Source organism: Parus major, chromosome 13 (genome assembly GCF_001522545.3).
Source record: "Parus major isolate Abel chromosome 13, Parus_major1.1, whole genome shotgun sequence".
In the NCBI taxonomy this organism is placed as follows: Eukaryota; Metazoa; Chordata; class Aves; order Passeriformes; family Paridae; genus Parus; species Parus major.
In genome coordinates this window covers 13,729,148-13,749,515 of record NC_031782.1, presented here as the reverse complement: position 1 = coordinate 13,749,515, position 20,368 = coordinate 13,729,148, and the positions used below count along the sequence as shown (strand labels likewise).

General features: G+C 46.2%; 1 protein-coding gene across 11 annotated transcripts in view; it reads left to right on the top strand.

Moving 5' to 3' along the window:
* LOC107210697 (rho GTPase-activating protein 7-like) overlaps positions 1-20,368 on the top strand; it is a 46,190-nt gene that overhangs the window by 25,385 nt on the left and 437 nt on the right. For 3 of the 11 annotated variants that reach the window (XM_015641845.2, XM_015641848.3, XM_015641847.2), the window contains exons 2-11: positions 5,890-5,961; positions 7,436-7,517; positions 8,860-8,923; positions 10,066-11,417; positions 11,763-11,933; positions 12,645-12,804; positions 14,145-14,343; positions 15,996-16,218; positions 17,916-18,030; positions 20,194-20,272. In XM_015641845.2, the coding sequence (XP_015497331.1) occupies positions 5,890-5,961; positions 7,436-7,517; positions 8,860-8,923; positions 10,066-11,417; positions 11,763-11,933; positions 12,645-12,804; positions 14,145-14,343; positions 15,996-16,218; positions 17,916-18,030; positions 20,194-20,232 (2,477 nt within the window). In that variant the 3' untranslated portion in view covers positions 20,233-20,272. The other 8 variants (XM_019008173.1, XM_019008175.1, XM_019008171.1 and 5 more) reach the window with 6 other exon arrangements.

Here is a 20,368-nt window from a genome sequence, read left to right as displayed (position 1 = left end):
GTTCTGTGGCAGATGACATCCCCAGGTGAGGATCCAGCGGGTGCTGCTGTCTCCTACCACTGCTTGGTTAGTGTGACAGCAGCTCTCCAGCTGTTACCACTTGGGATCATGCTCTTCCAGAAGCTGCTGCTTTTGCTGACTTGTTGGATGCACTTGGAAAGTTCCAGGTAAATTGTCTGACTTTGTTGCTTATCTTTGAATATCAGCATGCTCCATCAGTTGAGTGACCCAGTACTGTCCACTGCCCTGGGCTCAGCAGGCTCAGGACAGCCTTGGCAAGGCCAATAATCCAGCTTGCTTTTAGTTACAACAGCTTCCTGGGCAGTCTCTAGTGGGTTAAATAGTTCTTTACATGTAGATTGAACCTGTATCACACACTGCAGTGTCATTGGCATTTTGTATAATTAAAGAAAACTTAGTGCTGTGCAATGAGAGAGCACAGACAGCTCACTGGTTTTGGGGTTTGTTACTTCTGTGCTATAGGTTTATTGATATTGGCTCTAGAGGCAGCAAGTAGTGCCCTCCCTGCTACAATTCCTCCAGGAATCTTGCATCAAGTGTTTCTCAATCATGTACAAGGGTCCTGTGAAAAAACATCCATAAGGAGCTCCTGCGTCAGAGAAATGTGGAATCTGTTCTCGCTTCGCAGCCAGCAGGGCTGCAGCACAGTGAAGCAACATATCTGGGATTAGATTGCAGGGAGATAAATCCCCTCTCTCACCCACTTATTTGGATAAGGATTTTCCAGTGTGGATTGGAAATTAGATAGTTATACTCTTATTTATCCTAAAGTTGATGTGACTTTCCTTGAGCCCTTTGAAATTCCTGTAGAGCAAGCACTACCTTCTCTAACATATTTAGAAGCAATTAGAAGATCAGCCAGCACTGACAAGCCAGTTAATGTGGTCAGCAAAGAAAATGCCTTTAAACTTGTCTGGGTCCCAGGAACCAACAGGGGAGGCAAATGACAAGGACCTGAGTAAAGACTGTACTATCAGCTTGGGAGTCCTGGTAATCAGCTTGGGAGCTGATGCCAAGGAGCTGGATAAAGATGCAATTGAGGTTGCCATAAAGTTCTGGGATACATTGCAGTTCCCAGCTGTGATAACTGAAGAGTTGGCTGCAGTTCCAAAACACCAGCATGATAGTAAAGTAGGAATGAAAGGACAAATATCTTGGCCTTTTCATTTTCCAGACATTTATGTTCACTATCTGCATGGAGCCTAAATTATCCTGGCTAAATTCCAAGCTATAATCTCTTGTTTCCCCCCCACTCCTTACTTAAGTGGGTTAGTAAAGTACAATTAAGCTTTGATATTTTGCACTGCACAAGGGAAAACAGAATAAACATTTCCACTTATTTATGTTCCATCTTAGCTCTTGGAGAGTTTGATGGTTTTACAAGTCCCTGACTGCTTGTCTTGGTCAGTGCAAACACCCTACTTTGAAAACATCACATTTGAGCCTTCAGCTCAAAGAGTAGACATCATGTTCCAACTTCCTTTTCAAGCAAAAGGATATAATGTAAATAAAAACAGTTATAAAAAATCCTGTCACAGGTAAAATGCAGTTCTGAACATCATCCAGAGATCAGTTCTAGCACAGCAAATGCATTTTTCAAAGGTATGTGTAAAATGAAATGCCTCATTAGCAGCTGTAAGACACAGGGAAGTTACATCAATTCTTACAGCCCTAGGAAGATGCACAAACCAGAAAGATGTGATGGGAAACTCATCACTTGATGTCCAAATGGAACCTGAAAAACCCCTTGTCACTTCCACCACTGCCAGCACAGCCGGGAATGACAGGATCTAAGTCAGGGTGAAGGACCTGCCAGCTCACAGCTCCTGAGCTGTAGGAGGAATGTGTGGCAGAGTTTGACATGTGGCTGCCAAGCATTCATGGGTTCTGGAGAGAGTTCTGGAGAGGCTGGGGGGTGGGAGTCTGGGGTGGCAGTGACAGGAGGAGGCAGCAGCATTCCCCTGTGAGGCACAGCTGGCCCTGCTGGGACACATCAGGCAGGTTCTGAGGTGGGCACCCTTGTCTGTGGCTGTTGAGGAGCATTACTGCCATTTAGAGGAAAAATAAAAAAGGTCTTCCTGTATAATGACAGAGGTTGGGAAAGAGCAGAATCCTTTGGATTTTTTCCTGTTTCATTACAGAGTGGTGCAATGTGCAAAGTGAGGAGTCAGTCCTACCCTCTGTTCTGTTCTGTTCTCCTGTCTGCTGGGCATGTTGAGAAATCCTTTCTTTGCCACAAGCACTGCACTTGCATCCTACAGAGAAGGGGACAAGGAGGATCCTGCAGTAACTAATGCAGGAGTGCTGCAAACAGCAAGAAAACCTCTCCTTGTCTTCCTGACATGGTTTTGGAAGGCATTCAGGCTAAAATCCCTTTAATTAAGGAAGTCCTGATCACCATGTGATTCCTACCTGTTGAAACTGGAAAACTATTTTGGAGGAGATAAATTAATGCATTGGTTTTAAAAATCTGATAAAAAAATTTGCTTTGAAATAGACCTAAAATGAGACGCCTCTATGAAAATCAATACATTTAGGTAAAGGTTTCACAGTAGTCTGAGCTCCCTGGCCTGAGCAGGCAGCTGCATGTTCCCACAACCCTCCCTGCATGGACCCCCCACTGCCCTTGTACTGTCACTGGAACTTATTAGAACGTGTGGTAGCAAATTCAGAAAGCTAAAACTTCATAAATCTCATCTTGCCAAACAAAAGTGACTCATTTCCTGCCAGTTTGGCTGACAGGACCTGCTGGCATCAGCTTGGGGTGTTGGTGAGGAGGGGTAGGAACTCACAGTTGGGGAATGGAAGAGGTCTCCTGCTTTGGCAGCAACTGAAACATTGCATTCTGGCAACAAGGTTCACTGTGCTGGTGCTTTGAAATAGAAATTGATATTCTCACATTTTATTTAGAATATTTTAAAATTTAAATACAGTTTGATGTTCTTCTTTAGCTGAAGTCTGTGATCACCTGACAGTAAGGCTGATACACAGCTGTCACTGATCTTGGTTGCTGCCTCTGCCTTGTTAGGGAAGTGCTGCTTCTTGTGAGGAAAACATCTCAGAGACAATGCCCAAATCTCAGCACAGATGTCTTTTCCTTATTGCAAGCAATCTGGTTAACGCTGCTGTTCATTCTGATAGAGATTTAGCTCCCACTGTAGCAGCTGGTTTCCAAGTACCTGAGGAGTGTGTGTCTGCAGGACAGTGCTCAGGTGGGCACACACGGCTTTCCAGCCCAGGGGCTGCAGGACAGGGGTCCCAGCCCAGCTGATGGAGCTGCTGGGGCTCCAGGGAGGAGGCTGCAGTGGGGAAAGGGCAGCAGCAGAGAAGGACAGGCGTGCTGGGCTGCTGGCACAGGCAGGACTCTGACTGCTCTTTGCAGGGGGACTGGGCTGAGGCTGCAGCACGGAACGTACCTGGGGGACACCCTACAGCCAAAGGGTGGCACGGGCTGTGTTCTCTGTGTTGTTTGTCATAAACATCTGGTAGTAACCTACCACCCATAGCCCATGGGGAAATAGCTGGCTTGGCATGGAGAAGTTGCAGGCAGCCTCTGAACTAGGAATACTAAGCTTTGCAGGATTTTTTTATTTTTTTTTTCATCTGCTTAATTATGAAATCAGTTCAGGAGAGGGAGGTGACACATTTGGGTTGCTCTGCTCTTTCAGTTGTGCAGATAGCACCCAAAAGATGTTAAAAAGTTGTCATACTTTTGTCTAGACCAGGTTGCTCCAAGCCCTGTCCAGCCTGGCCTTGAACATTTCCAGGAATGGAGCAGCCACAGCTTCTCTGGGCAACCCGTGCCAGGGCCTCCCCACCCTCACAGGGAAGAATTTATTCCTAATATCTAATCCTAACATGCCCTGTGATTGTGCAAAGGTATGTTAAAAAGCCTGAAGATGTACATCAGCAAGGAAAATTCTCCCAGCTCCTCTGTCCTTGTTCTGTGGAAGAGGCCACTTGTAAATGTGACAATGCTGTTACATTTTCAGTCATGTTCATTGAAAATACTCTCAGTGGGTGCAAAATATTTTTCTTCTTTATTTTTCTGTTCTTTCTTGTATCACTTTTCATGGTTTAGTTTGGTCTAAAAGTGGAGTTGTGCTTTTAATGTGTTAGGAACTGGGGAAGCTTCAGCCTCGACAGAGTCACTGTCTGAGCTCAGGATTGCTGTGCACAGGCTCTGGCTGAGTAGGCTGAGGAATGAGGAGAGCTAAAGTTTCTCAGCAGCTGAGATGGCTGTGTGAATCTATTGGGGTTTTTCTAGATGAAAATCACTTTGTCCTTGTGAAGACTTTTGGTATTATACTGGTTATCCTCCAGGCTCTTCTCCACAAATAGCTTTTCTTTGCCTTTTTTCTCTGTAAATACAATGCTTGTCTTTTATTGTCTCCAGTAAATGCTGCGTTGTGGTAAAGATTATGATAAATTGTGGCACTAAGTATAGCAATAAACATAGGCATAGTGTATATAGGCTGTTGTAGAAGAAATTAGTTTCTGTTCTGCAATGTGAAAAAAGAAGAGATTCATGCATCTGTTTTGTGTAAAAATATCCTGGTCTTCCTGTGGTATCACTTTATTCTCAGATGGAAAAAGCCATACAATTTTGTGCCGGGAAGTCTCTGTTAGAATGGCATTGCCCAATTTGATTAAGTGATAACAGAAACAATTTTAAGTATAAAATAAAATCATGGAAGTTGTGTGATTTTTTTCATTAGTGTCTGATTGTACTGATGACTTACAATTGAGAAGTCTGAGCAAAGCAAGCAAAAAGCAGAAGTGAATTTGGACAGGTATGTATGTGAAGTGCCTTGAAATCCTAATCTGGGAGTGTATGTGTAAAGAAAATAGTTTTAAGGAACAGCTCTCTTCCTCTGGCCTATCATGCCACACTTTAAGGTGCTTTAAAAATATTTCTTTCTACTGAGCATGCTGGATTTCAAGGCAGCTCAAAAATGTTCCTTTAAAGAAGTCTTTGCCTTTAGGTTGGTGTCTGGTGTAACACAAGCAGGAGTGCAGGCAGACCTAGAGAAAGTGTTTGGGAATCCTCTTCCACTGACCCAGCCATTCCCAGCGCTGGCAGAGATTAGAGCCTGAGGGCAATGTGCTCATGCTGACCTGTTTGTGTTTTTGAGGAGCCTGGTGTGTGATTCTGTGAGGTTCTGTTCTGCTCAGCTTCTGTGGGAATGCTGCAGAACTGGCCACAGCCTTTGGCAGTTGTCACAGTGAGCAGCTCTTGACATCTGTGCTGCGGTGCCTGCCAAGCTGCGTAGGTAGTTGGCAAGGAAATAAATATTGATAGACCCTAGCAACAGGTACTCCTGAGAACTCTTGTTCTGGGAATGCTTAGGCCGTGTCCAGTGTTATTAAAGTAGTGAGAGAATTTTAAGTTTATTTATAGGATTTGTTTGTGTCTTATCACCATCTCTCAGCGCTGGAATGCACGAGCGGGCTTTGCCGTGTGAGGGCACAGATGTGTGTCCCACACCCTGCTCTGGTGGCTCATTTTGACTTGCAGCAGATGCTCCACTGCCCCCAGCTCAGGGACAGCTGATTTACCCCCATGTGTCACATCCCAACTATGTGCTGTTATCTGTTCTCTCCTGTGCTTGCTTATCTCTCCTGTGGTGGAATGACTATTGCAGAGTTATGTGCGTGTAAGTGCATTGGATACAAGGATTTATTCCTTTTTAGCAACAACAATTCCTTTCTAATATTAATTCTTTGATATTAATTAATATCAATTCCTTTTTTTTATCCTAACAAAATAATAACATACAAGATTCTCAGGGAGTGTGCCAGGTGAAATTAGCTTATCACTGTCTCTGGTGAGCACTGTCCATGAACAGTTGTGTGTTCTCATTGCAGAAATTGAAGCCAGAGAAGCCTGCGACTGGCTGAGAGCTGCTGGATTTCCCCAGTATGCTCAGCTGTTTGAAGGTATGATCACAAAGACTTGCCAAGCAGCTGACACTGAATTCGAGTGGAATTGTTTACATAAATAATATATTTCAGAACCTGACACTTTTGATGGAAGCACTTCCAAATTCTTTTATATCTTCATGCAAACCTGTAGAAAAGCAGTGGCCTGCTGTGTTTTCTTGCAGAAGGGAGATCTCAGCAGGGACTCAGTAGAATTCTATAAAGGGACAAATCTTCCCTGGTTTTCTTTTCCTATTGTTAGACTGTAACTCAGTCAAATTTCTTCTTTTGTTATTTTTAGTTGCTTATAATTTTTTCAGGCTCTTTTTCTTGGAGTGCTGGAAGTAATGTTTCCAACCACTGATTGCAACCAAACCTCCTCTGAGGCTCTCCAGCCTGTGGTCTGAGTGAGATTGCTTTATTGGTGTTTTGAAAAAGAATGTTGGAAAAAGTCATCTTGCAATCATAAGTGTTCAGAAGAAATACTCAGCAGCGGCCAGCCAGTCAAAAATGAAATTTCAGCATGTTTTCATGTTGATAAACTTACAAAGAGTGCTTATTTCTTAGGAGGAGGTATGGATTTGGTGATAATTTGTATAATTTTTCAGGCCACACTTGTGCATATACCTTAAAACTGTTCTTCTCTAAAATATGGTTTTTATTACAAACATTGAAAGTAACAAAAGCTAATCTATTTTAAAGAGAGATTTTATCAAAGAACTACAGTTAAAAGAACAACATTAGCTGCTCTCATTCCCGCCTCCTCCAGTCACTGAAAAATTGAAATCAAGCCCATAGAGCTGGGTTTGAAAGCTGTATTTCATGAAACCTGGAAATGCTTCCTGTCTTTCTACAGCAGATTTTATTCTATAAGCTGTTTGTTGGAAATGTGCATTGCCATGCTTCTGGAAAATGAATCTTCTGCATTACCTTGCTGTTTATGCAGTGTCCTGAGCTGGCAGGGAAAATTAAACTTATAAAATAAGCTAAGAAAATATGTTTGGACCTCAGCAGTTCCCTTGTGTGCGAGGCTGAATCTCAGGAGCTGAAACACTGAACTCTTCATTTTCCAGCCCAGCATGATGTGTCAGGCTCCCTAGAGCTCAGAGAGTGCATCTCATGTGCTGCATTGCACCTCCCCATGGCAGAGGCTCCTGTGAAACAGTCCCAGCTTTATTCTGTAGAATGTGCAGAGAACCAAAGCAAATCTAAAAATGATTTTGCTTTTCATGTCTATGGCACTTGGTGACTTGGTGAAGCTCCTGGAAATGCAGAAGGGCTTGTCCACCTGCAATAACAGCAGCAAGCAGATCCCTACATTTGTTCTCCACTTGCCCTAAGGAACTGATCCTCACTTGCTGGAAGGATGCTGGCATGAATGTACAGCTATAGAAATAGGAGTAGTTTCATTTTGCCTGCCATAAATAAATTGCAAAATTGGAAGTCATTGCAATTACAACTCAGATTTTAGATTCAACTTCTTTGTTCACAGATATGCAGTTTCCCATTGATGTAAAAGCTGTGAGGAGAGATCATGAATTTTTAGATGGAGATGCGATTGAATCACTGTTCAGGTAAACATTAATCATGAATCATCTTTGATACCCCCAGGCCCCACAGTTATTTGTTGCTCATCTTTTCACACCTCAGTTTTTGTCAGAGATTAACAAAGTCACCAAATCTGTGACTGAAGGAAACCCTTTAAACACATAGTTTAGTGCCACTGAAGTTGGTTGTTTTAGGAATTAAAAGGTAAAGTAAGCACATGTTTGCACTTCCTCTTCAGCCAAGTTCTCAGGGATGTTACACTGGGCATCAAATATCTCTTTTGTAATTTGAAATGGCTGCAGGCTGATTAAAAATAACCAGTTCCTTGCAAACGTGGCAGGCTGCTCTCTAGGATCATGTATAATGGAGTGCAGGAATTTCCTCCAGCTTCTGTTCCAGCAGATAGAAAAAAATTATCTGCATGAGATCTGTTCAATTTTCCTGACTATTTCTTGGGTGAGAAGCAAAGGTATTGATTTGAAGTTACTGCTTGGCCACAGCTGTTGAGAGCACACAAGTGAACCTGCACTGTCAGTGCCAAGTCAGACCCTGTGGAATTTCCCCATGGAAGAATGCCAGGACAGTGTGAGGCTCCTGCTTCAGCTGGTACTGCAGTTACTGAAGAATTCTCATTATGAGATTGTTCAGCAGTTTCTTTAGCAAAAATTATGATTTCTAACAGTTAGAAAGTTCCTCTCCTGGTGAAGTGGTCTGGTCCTTTTCTGTCCTGTCAGGTCACCTGAGTTCCAGCTCTGCCTGTTCCAGAGCACCAGGATGAGTTGTTCACACTCACATCTCCAAAGCACAGCAGATATTAAAGAATTTTGGGTATATTTTATTTCTTGGTATCACTTCTGTCCTGAGTTCTCCTTGGTGACTCTCAGTGTGCCCTATGTTGATGCCACCTATTGTTTGACAACTTAGTGATTGACTAGTCTGGGACCTTATTGATTCCACAGGCTTTAATTAAAATGATAGATAATACAGTCCATTCAGGGATACAGGTTAACATCTTGATTTTTAAACTTCTTTTTTTTCAAGAAGCCCACACATCTATTTTCAAAATCTTAAATCAATATAGAGTTTTTCACAATCATTAAGGCTAATAATATGATTTTTTAAAATTAAATGATTAATTATGGTTGTCTTCTCTAGCTTTAAGATGGCAGAACTAGAAGTGTGAACATCATGGTGTTGTCATTGGTGCTGGTTTTGGGGACCAGTGTATGGGAGCCTCTAACAGAATGTCAGTCTTTGACAGTAATGAAGACTCTGTGGTAGGAGATCACAACTAGTTTGGTGCATGTTTGTTTTCAAGAAATAAAATAGTTGAAATTTAAAACTCCTGTGTTTTTTCTCAAACCCTAGAAGGTTGAACACATTGAACAAGTATGCATCAATGAAAGTGGAAATAAGCCGTGATAGGAAACGGGTATGTCTGTAACACACAGTTCCTGTTCTGATTAAAGATGTGTTTAGCTATTGTATCAAACACCTGAGTTTAAAAGTGCATGAAGGATTAGCAATTTCTGAACTTTCCTTTCTATTCTATTCCATCCCACAAAGCTCTGCTATTTGCATTTTATGTTGAGAAAACACAGGGGTGGAGATTGCAACTACATAATATTTGAAACTTTGCAAGGAATGTTAGGGGTGACTTTTGAATCACTTTTGAAATTTGATTTGACACATGTTACTGTCCAATAGTTGCCCCAAAGCCCCATCTCAACATGGCTATCATTGCTTTCCTGGCCTTATTTAAGTGCTGAAAGTGACTAAACAAAGAAATGAAAAGGGCAATCCAAATATTCAGCCAGTACAAGCTGGGTAGGTTTTAGGTTATGCTCTGCTGCTGCAGCTAAATCAGAGCAGTGGCCACAGCTTGGCTGGGCAGCACCAGGTCTGCAAAGCCTCTGAGCCATCATGGATTAACTACAGGACTAGCCAGAAAATAATGCCATCTTCTGGAAATATGTCTGGCTTTTGGAGAGTTCTGCTCTGTCAGGGCAGAATGGGGCAAGAGAGCCCACAGAGAAGACACAGGTGGCTCCCATCTCTTACGTTTCAGAATGGGGACAATCCAGCAAAGGGGGCACCTGGGGCAGGTGGCAAGGGAGGCTGAGGGCTGCAAAAGGGTACCACAGATACTGATGCTGCTGCAGTTCCACAGCCAAACACTTCTTTGCCTGAAGATGCATGAGTTTTGGTCACAGAAGTGTGAGAGTGTGTGATTTGTTTGACTTTAGGAACGGCGGTGTAAACCCATTATGATTATCTTTCAAAACCCTTGGATTTACCACAAAACAGGATTTTTCATCCTTAGATCAAATCTGTCACCTTTTCCTGTGGTAAACTTCCCAGATTTGTCAGCGTGCTTGGGCATCATTTGTCAGCATGTTTTTCAACTAACTTAGGGCAGATCTTCAGTGACTGAATGGTCACTGTGTTGGTCTTCAGGGTTTTGGAGGTTGGCAGAAAATTTAAGTCTCCTTTTTATGTTAAACTGGTTTTTGTAATTCAAAATTTGCCAAACTTTGCCCTTGAACTGATTTTGGTTTTTTTCCTCCTTGTAAGAGTGACGACTCTGAAGATGATGAGCCTTGTGCAATAAGTGACAGATGGGCCTATGAGAGGTGCAGTCAGCGGTGGTCTCGCATCGAGAGCCTGGCAGCTTTTCCAGCAGAGGAAGGTGCTGCTGCCTCCACCCCAGGCAGCCCAATACTGAAGATCATCCACAGTGAGGACAGTGTCTTTCTGGATCATGGTGAGAAGCACGATGTGTCCTCACTTCACAGCACCAGCAGTACTGACAGTGACATTGTTAACTCCCAAAAACCTTTTGAAGATGTGGAAACCAGCACGAGTTCCTCAAGATGTTCCTCAGTTAAGGTACCTTCACTGGACTCTGCTTTTAGTTGCTCTCCTCCCCCCAGTGAATTTTTAAGTATCAGCAGTGAGGAGAAGCTTTTGGATAAATCACCATCTAAAAAGAGGAAGAGCCTCCTGAAGAAAATGGAGAAGTTGCACTTAAGGAGCTGCAATTTAAGGAGTGGTCAGTCAAAGGCCAAACCCATAATAAGTGAACCTGTTCTTCTGGAAGGACTTAATGAAGAAAAGATGAAGATGCTGAACTGTGTAAATATTTCTGACCTCTCTGGCATCCGAACAAAGAACAATTCTTCCTTTTCTCCCCGGAGCTGCAATAGCAGCAATCAGTCTGTAAATAGCAGCACAGGGAGCACTCCAAGTCCTGTTACAAAACCAGGCAGCCCCTGTGGAGGAAGGGGGACGTATGCAGAGCACATGGACTCCAGCAAGATGTTACTGGGGAGCGATCTATCCCAGCAGAACCTTAAAAATGACGTGACGTTACAAAAGAACCAGATGTTTCAAATACCACAAGGCCATAAACCTGGCACTTTCCCCACAGTACTTACAGATAGCTCCCTGTCTCCAGCAGACAGCTCTTCTGTCAACTGGAGAACTGGGAGTTTCCATGGCTGCAGGAGGAGCCGGAGCAGAAGCGGTTCCAAGGATCCCAAAGCCCCCAGGAGTCCCCTGTCGGGCAGAGATCACAGGCTGAGTGTGTATGACAACATCCCCAACACTGACCTGGAGAGCCTGGAGGCAGCACAAGTCGGTGATGATGATGTTTTTTCAGAACTGAACAGTGTCATAGCAGATGTCAATGGTCTCAAAAAGTTGGTTGATCAGTGGACAGAGAAGTTCTCAGATGATGGGGATTCTGACTTTGCCAGTGATTTGACCTCTTTGTATCCACCCTCCCCAAAAGAAAGCTCTCTTGACACAGAGGGCTCAGAAGATAAGACAGCAGGGGAGGCTGAGGGAGAGAGCAGCTGTGGCCTGGGAAAGGAGATTGGTTCTGCAGACCTGACATACATCACAGACTCTAAAAACACCAACAGGTCAGCCATCCTTGGGTTTGCCTTTGATTCTGTCCACTCAAAATACAATTGATTTGCCAGAGCAAAGTGTTCTGAAGTCTGTGCTAGGTAGCAGGGTCTGCACTGCTGGTGGCAGGTACCACTCCCCAGGTACCAATATCTGACCTCTGCTGTAAGCAGGACACTCATAATGTGCATGGGAATCAGGGAAACAGTTGGAATTGCCAGGGGCCCTCCTGGATGGGAAATACCTTGTTTAAGTGCAGCTAAATGCAGCTCATTTAGAGTCTTGGCTGCTTCACAGATGCAGGTAAAACACAGGGATGGTGGAAATGGTCCTAAGCTTAAACAATATTTATCCTGTAGGCCCAGGAAGCAGCCCTGGTCTGTGGAAGAGAGTGTGAACCTGGAAAGCCTTTCCCTTCAGACTGATGGCCAGTCAGCTGCCCAGCTGGCCCGCACACAAAAGCTGGCACTGTTGAGACTCACAGCTTTAATGGACAGATATTCCCCTTCCAGTAAGCAGGGCTGGAACTGGTAAGTTGTCTGGTATTAAAGCAACCTGAGCTGGAAAGTGAGGAGTTGATGTAAGCATTTGAATTTCCTTGTCTGCCTACATTGCACATGTTCAAGATGAAGAATTTCATGCTATTAAAGTGCCAGCAGCTTCATGGTTATTTCCATGGCTCCAGGGTTTCCTCTGCTGAGGGCTGTACTTTGGCCCCTCACTGCTGGTTGTGCTGTTACTGATTTTAAGGCACGTCATAGTTTCTCTTTAAATTTGCCCAATTTCAGGTCTTTGTCAGAGGACCAGTCCAGGAACTGTGGGACCTGAGCTGAGAATGGGCTGGGCTGAGAATCCAGCCCTTCAGCCCTGAGTGTCTGTTTAAACTAAACCAGTGACAAATTCAGACACTCACAGGACTTCCATACATCAGTCAGCATTTTGTGATAGGGAGCTGGTACTTGAATATAGAAAGAATGAAAAAACCCTACAGTGCCATAAAGGGATGGAATGCATTTCCCATGAGGATGCTTTATTAAAGTTAATTTCAGCAATGAAATGAGGAAGTCATCCCTGTAATTGCCTTTGCTGATTTTCTCTCCCTCCTGATGCTGTGTGTACAGGTGTGTGGCAGAATTTGGGGCAGTGACAAGGTACAGCTCAACCCTTTCTGATGAGTGTAAAGCAGCAGCTGGAATGTGCTGGACACCTACTAAGCTGCAACTAATGTTTTTCATTTCCAGGACCATACCAAAGTTCATAAAAAAGCCAAAAGCCTCAGACTACAAGGACAAAAATGTGTTTGGGGTTCCTTTACTTCTGAATGTGCAGCGAACAAGCCACCCCCTGCCTAATGGCATCCTGCAAGCCCTGGAGTATTTGAGAAACCACTTTCTTGACCAGGTATGAACTCGAGGCAGCCCAGAGGAGTTCTGGGCCATGGACAGGTCTGCTCCAGGGAACCAGGCTTTCTCACATGCTGTTGTGAAGGACTTTCTTTCCCCCTAAGGCTCTGAGTAGGCAGAAGGGTGTAGGCTGATCTGAGCAGGTGGCCTGGGAGGAAATACCAATGCTGATTCCCTCTGGGAATACCTGTAGCCTGTACTGTGTTTTTGTGCCTTCCCTCACTGAAACCCTCTGCACTCGTGTCTCTTGGTGCCTGCAGTCAGGCTGGCTTTGCCTGGGGAGGTGTCATGTCTCTGCTCCCCAAGGAGGCAAATCTGCCAGACAATGTCATTGTTCCTTCCCTCTGTTCTGTGGCTGCTGGTAGTGCCAGAGCTAATGTGAAAATTAATCTTGTTTTAGCTGAAATGCAGAGAGAAACCATTACAGCAGTGCCTGTAACAAATTTTTCTGCAGCTCAGCTTTGTATTTATACCCTAAGTGGAGCTGGCAGAGGAAGTGTGTGCTGTATATGGTATTTCCATAGCACAGCTGCAGAAATGAAGACCTCCTGACAAGAAACATTTTAGTTAAAGAGAGGGCTTCTTTTCCTCTGCTTTGCCATTGTCTCAGTGTATAATATCACACCAAAGTGCAAAAGTGTGTGAGTTCTGTGAAGTGACAATGCAAGTGTTTTTCATTTTGAGCTTATAGTATGCATCCAGTTCATATAAATAAATCAGAGTGTAAATACTGTCTCATTGGTACAGAGCAAAACTGTCACCAGGAGCTTTGGTGGGGTCAAGCTCATGGGAAACTCCTAAATCTCAGTCAGCTGACAATCATATTACAAAGAAAATCAAAATTTCCCTCAAAATGGCATCTGCCCTTTGCCAACCTGTGGAAGGATTAGATGTATCAGATGTATGAGGTGTTACAAGCAGCCTTGTGGATCTCAAAGTTGGTTTGTGTAAGCCAGCACTCGATGTATGTTCGTGTTTGATGGGCACACACTGGTGAATTTGAAACTTAGAGTTGCCATGTGTAAACTCAGCCTGCCCAAGAAAACAGACATATGTCAATGATAGTGATTTTAAAAGGCAAAATGAGTACTTTTGTACTAAACAAAAGCCAAACAAACATGAAAATTGGTATGTCACAGCTGATTCTGTGGGCATCAGGCATGGTTTGCCTCAGAGAAATGTCTGTGTGGCTTCTAATGATACAAAAGTATTTTGGTGTTCAATCCCACTGCTGCAGGACATCTGTTATTACAAGAAAGGTGAAGGATCACTTGCTTGTCAAAATTTTGATTCCCAGTGACTCCTCTCTTTGTCTTTAATGATTTCTTTTACCCACAGGTTGGTCTGTTCCGAAAATCCGGTGTTAAATCCAGGATTCTGTCCTTAAGAGAAATGAATGAAACCAACCCAAACAATGTCTGTTACGAAGGGCAGTCAGCATTTGACGTGGCAGATATGGTGAAGCAGTATTTCCGAGACCTTCCTGAGCCTATATTTACCAGCAGGCTCTGTGAATCCTTCCTCCACATCTACCAATGTAGGTACCAAAAGCTCTCATTTTCCAGTGCCTTGGATATCTTAATATCCAAGTGCCAATATTGACTAGTGCCAAGTGCCTCTGTAGGCAGAGGGGACAAGTCAGGCAGGACATTTCTGGGAACATGAGCTCATTGTGCCTCTGCACTTGGGAGATTCCCATCTGCATCCTATGAACCAGAAAATTCTCTTCTCTGAAGGATGAGAGTAATGAAATGCTGCAGCAGCCCCCTTAAACTGTGCTTTTAAACAGTCATTTCCTTATGCAAAATGAAGAAATAACCTGGTCCCCTTGATCATGCCATGGCATAGCTCCTTGAGTGAGAAGAGCTGATATATGGATGACATTTCTTTATTAAGGTGCCCAAGACTGAAGCAGCTGGGAAATGCCAGCAGCTTTCTGCCTGTGCTCACACTGTTCCTGTCCTTGAGACTCAACCCAAAACCCAAGAAAACACAAAGCTGAAATATTGCATTTCATACAGTTTAAATGGGTTCTATTTCTAGTGCTTTGCCCTCAAGGAATTCACTTTCCAAAAGCAGATGAATTGGGGAAGGAACTTGAAGTATATGTTGTTGGGACAGACAGGTCTCTCCTGCTTTTGAGAAAAGGTTTTGAAAAACAAAGTGTGAGCTTTCTGAGAGGGCTGGTTGTGCAGCCTAACCCATGTGGCTTTTATTGACATAAGTTAATGAGCAGCTGCTGTTCTGTGTACAGTATAAGTTCATGAAAGTTCTGTTGGGTTTTGTCACCTGTCAGGGTTTTAAAATTTTCTCTGAAAATGATTTATTTTTTTGAAGTAAGTTTTCTTTTTGCATTCACAAATTCTCCTTTGTAAGAAGATCTACAATTCCCATACCCAAAGGATGTATAACTGTTTTACTCAAATTATTGTAATCTGGCCACTGTCTACCTCCTGTCTCTTGTTTTGGGAAAGAAACAGCAAATGCCCAAATTCTGTTCACTCCCCTTGCCTGTCTTCTGCCAGATGTGACTGGGAGCAAGTGCACAGATTAAATTACTGCTTTGGAGGTAAAGATTGTGCTGCTTTCACCAAGCAGTGTGTTTTGTGTGTTCTATGTATGTGCTTCTACCTGGAGGGAAGGAGAAGTGATCTAGCCTTTGCAGTGGTGTTAATTGGAGAAATCTTTGTGCTGGGAATGCGTGGCAGGATGAAGCAGACCCACCCTCCTGCTGGAGCTGCTTGGGCAGACAGTCTCAGTGGGGGTTAGTGTGAATTAAAATCTGTTGGCAAAACACTGGTCTGAATTATCTGAGAGCATCTGTTCTCTTTGTGCTTGAAGCTGAAAGGAAAAGACAGTAGAGCTACCTGCTCCAAAGTATCACTGAAGAGTAATATTTTATGGGGAGACAGGCCCACATTTGGATTGTAACTCAGTTCAGGATATGTTCATTAGCATGGTGTTCAAGATAAATTGCAAGTCAGGCAGCAGCATCCCTGGGTGTGAACGTGCATTTGACAGGCAGTAGGAGGAATGGTTCATGTTTGATGGGAAAATGGTCTTTCCTTGTCTGCTGTGAGCTTGGGACAAGGAAGGTGAACCTACAAGCTCAGTGCCCTGCTTGGGACCTGCTGATGGATGCTTCTGCAAGTCACAATGTGTGATTTTTGTCACGGTTTTTGTTTCCAGATGTGCCAAAGGACCAGCAGTTTCAGGCTGTCCAGGCTGCTATTCTCCTTCTCCCAAAGGAAAACCGAGAAGCTTTGAAAATCCTCCTGTTCTTCCTGCGAGATGTGGTGGCTTTTGTTGAGGAGAACCAGATGACCCCAACCAACATCGCTGTCTGTCTTGCACCTTCTTTGTTTCACCTCAACACCCTGAGGAGGGACAGTTCCTCCTCCTCCTCAACCAGGTATTGGCACCTTGGCACTGCAGCTGTCCACAGTGTTCCTGCTGGAGTGATGCTTTCTGTAGCTGGCCTAGGCTCAGTGTCTGATTTTGAGGGGGAAATGGACTGTGTGTGCCCTGGGGTTTGCCTTAAGTCTGTTTGCTCAGGTGCAGCAGGAGCTGCCCGCAGTGCATGGAGTGATGTGGCCACTCACTGCCCAGTGCCAAGGGCTGAGGTAAGGCCCCATTGCCATGTTCCTGACCAGTCTGTGTGTGTCCCCCACCACTGCTGCACTCCCCTGGTTGCCCAGGAGCCCAGCATGTGGCCCACTGCTAGCATTAAGTGGTGCCGGCCATTGGAAATGTGCTCCTGCACTGGCAGCCTGAGCCTGGGTACGGCCTTAAGGCCCTGCAGGTACCTGGCAGATTGAGGCAGCTACTGGCACTGGTTCTGCTGGGTGATAAGGGGATCATTCCTGCCAAATCGAGCCACAGGGATTCTGTAAATTTATCTAAATAAGTAAAAGTATCTGGGTTGCATAACATCCCCTGTTTGTACGTGCAGGGAGGAAGGTGCCCTTGGGCCAAAGTAGACAAATAATCTCTGAGAGCATTCATGCCTTATCTGGCCTCCTGAGGCAGGGCTGTTTGCTCTGCTCGTGCTCCTGGGCTGTGGACAGAGGGATCAGGGCAGGAGAGCACAGCTGGCTGTGCAGGGAGCATCGTGCTCCCGACAGCGGAGTGAGCTGAACGCCTCACTTGGGGATCTACAGGGGAGGGCTGGTCCCAAAGCAGAAGCTGTCAGATGTGCTGTTGGCATCTTTCAGGCTCTGGATAGCACAGGGGAAGGGAAATAAAACACTAAGGATTTTCTTTTGAATGTCACAAAACATCAGGAAATGCCTCAGGCATCCCTGTGCAGAGCTGGCACACCATGGGGCCACTGCAGGCACCCGGGGATGCGATGGAACGTGGGCAGCAGCAGGTCCTGCAGGATTGCTGTGCTGTTTGAGCTCCTAGGAGTTACACTCTGGGAGTTGTTCCTCTTTGCTTTACATCAACACTGCTCTGAAATGTTAGGACCAAAGATAGCAATGGAGTTTTCTCTTTGTTGTCAGTGTTTAGGAGCCAGGATGCTTTGAAGCTTTAGCTCTGCTGTAACTGTGCATTAATGCCTTGGTGCAGGGTTCCCACTTCAAAGGGTTCAAGCTGACAGGTCTGACTCTGAGGAGCAGCACTGAGGACTATTATCTTCCACCCAATTTTCAAGCCATTTGGCAGGAATGCACATAGATAAAAGTTTCAGAAGCCAGGACTGATGATGTAATTCCAGCAGCATGAATTAAAAGAGGGGACTGTTATTAAAATGTGTTGGGTGTGGTTTGGCCCAAAGAATTTAAAAGGTTCTACATGGGCTTTGCAGGTATCAAAGGAGCTTGATATTGAAGATGATACACAAATAAGCTTGGGGTCATTGTTGTTCTTGGCCAAGTGTGTAATGATGTGTTTGGGGAATAAATTTCTTGACTTGCCTTTCTTGGGTGTCCATTATGACTGGTCTGTAGTGCCCTGGACACCTTTGGGACATGCTGGGAGGGAATTGACCTTCAGTGGTCACATTGTATAAGCCCTCCATGTGCAGGTCCTTCAGTGCAGTGTATTTTGTGTGTGGTTCCCAGCACTCTGCTTGCTCAGCCTTCCTCTCACCTTCCCCTCTCCTAGATCCAGTCAGAGGAAGTGCAGCCTGGGGAAGCCAGACCAGAGGGAGCTGAATGAGAACCTGGCAGCAACGCAGGGCTTGGCCCATATGATAATGGAGTGCAACAGGCTCTTCCAGGTACATCACTCATTGTCACCAAGCAAGAGCTCTGGGCATCCTGGGGGGAGGGGGGGTGGCCAGCAATGTCCCTGCCAGCCCAGCTGCTGCTCTGCACTGGTGACAGGTGGGAGTCCTGCTGCTGCCAAAGAGAGAACAAGTGTCACTGCGAGCACTGCTCTATTCCCCACTCCATCCCCAGTGTGATGGGGCTTGACTCCATGGGGACAGCTTAGAGAGCACCTGTGGGGCAGTGGCTGCCATGTGCCCAGGCTGGGAGGCCCTGGCCATCCCTGCTGGAGAATGGGTGGAAGTTTTGCTGCTGGGGCCTGGCCAGAGCAACAGCCATGCCTGTGCCTGGCCATTGACCCCAGTAATCTGAACCTGGACCTTGGCCCACAGACTGACTTCCCAGCTTGACTACGGCCTTGGCCCATCAATATGGACTTGCCTAGTGATCCTTAGACTGTGGCTAACCCTGGTTGCTGTCCCTGGACCTGATCCTGACCTCCCTTGCTGGCTCACCTTCCTGGCTCTACCTCGGACCTCATCGCCATGGATGTGTCTGATGATCTTTGCTCCTGGCTGACCCTGGCTGCCACCTCTGGCCCAGCTCCAGCAGTGTGGGATGGGGCAGCTGCCCTGCCAGCCCTGTTGTCCCACTTGACACCCTCAGGGGTTCTGTCCACACTCCAACATTCAGCTCAGACCTTCTCATGCTCTGCTCCAACTCCTGGTCTGGGCAGGGGACACTGCCCCATGGCTCCCCTGCACTGACACATGGCCCTCCCCCAGGGCTCCCCCAGCACTGATTCCACAGCCAGTGCCTGGCTACTGAGTGACACCCCACCCCAGGGCTCTGATCCCTGCATGGCATCAGCCTCCAGCCCAGACAGGGCTCTTTAGTGCCCCCTCCACCCCCAGCCCATCCCTGGGTCCCTGTTTCCCCAGCAGAGGCCTGACCCCCTCTGCCCAGCTCTGAGGCTCCTTGGGATGCCCTGACACTGCTGTCTACCCTGCACCCTCTGGTCAGTCCTGGCAGCAGGGAGCTGGCCCTGTTCCTGGCTGCCTGTTCCCAGGGAACAGCCCCATGGGGACTCTGAGCTACCCTTGCACAGACAGACAGTCCACACACCCCTGCTATGGCCATTGCTGACTCCAGCCCTGAGCTGTGGGGCTGCCCCTCTCCCCGGGGTGCTGGGGTCCTGCCGGTGTGACCCCACCGTGCCAGGGCAGGCATTTGGTGCTGAGACTCAGGGATTGCCTGGAGAGGGCTGTCCCCCTTCTGCTGAGGTCACAGCTCAGCGTGGCAGCCTCTGCCGTGCCCGTGCCTGGAGGAACACGTGGGTCTGCTGCTCTGGACCCAGACCTGGACTGGTCACTGTGGCCACCACTGGACTGCGGCTGACGCTGCTTCTGCCACTGAACCTGAGCGTGCAGGACCCGGCTCGTCACCACTGCCACCCCCAGCCTGCCCGGCGTGGCCCCAGGTAGGGCGGGATGGGGCCCTGGCTGGCGAGGCTCTGCCCAGCCCTGCCTGGCTCTGCCTCAGCCCCGGGAGCAGGGAGAGCACGGCCATGGCACGGCTGTGGGTGCAGCTGGGGACAGGGAGCAGCAGGTGATGTGACATGGCTGTCACCCTGCTGTCACTGCAGGCACCAGGCCTGCTGGGGTTGTGGGCACTGCTCAGCCTGTTTGGACAGGTGTGCCCTTGGTGAAGTGCCAGCTGGTGTCCAGCACACGAGGCACTGGACACTGTCCAGCTGTGAGAGCTGAGCCCTCCCCAGCTCTCTGGACATGGAAGAACCTGATATAGATCTCTTATATCTATATATACAGATCTATATATATATATAAATATGTATGTACATAAATATGTCAGTGAGCACCTGCATCAATGCAACATCTTGTCTCCAGTGGTAGCACAACTGCATTTCTGTGCTGCTTTAGGACTCGGGAAGTTTTTTTAGGAGGCTCACAGCAGCGCCTCCAACATCCTCAAAGCAAAGGCAGGAGCTGTGGCTCCTTGTAGTTGCCCAAGATTGATATCCACTGCAGAGAGGTTTGCAACTCTGTAGGGATTCAAACATTGCTGCTGAGGGGAAAGGCAATTCCCTTGTGTTTTCCTTAGAGGGAATGTAGTTTAACTGATCTGCTCCTCCCCTGGGCTTCCTGCTCCTCCAGGTAAAACTGCTGCCTGCCTCCCCAGGCCATCACAGATGACATCAAAGACTGGGTGACCTGCTCCTATCTGGCACCTAAGGTAAAGTGGATGGAGGGAGTATGGATCAGAGGATCACTGGATTTGGGAGTGTGGGTGGCTGGAGGCTTTCTGGAACACCCTTGGGTGTTGAGTTCA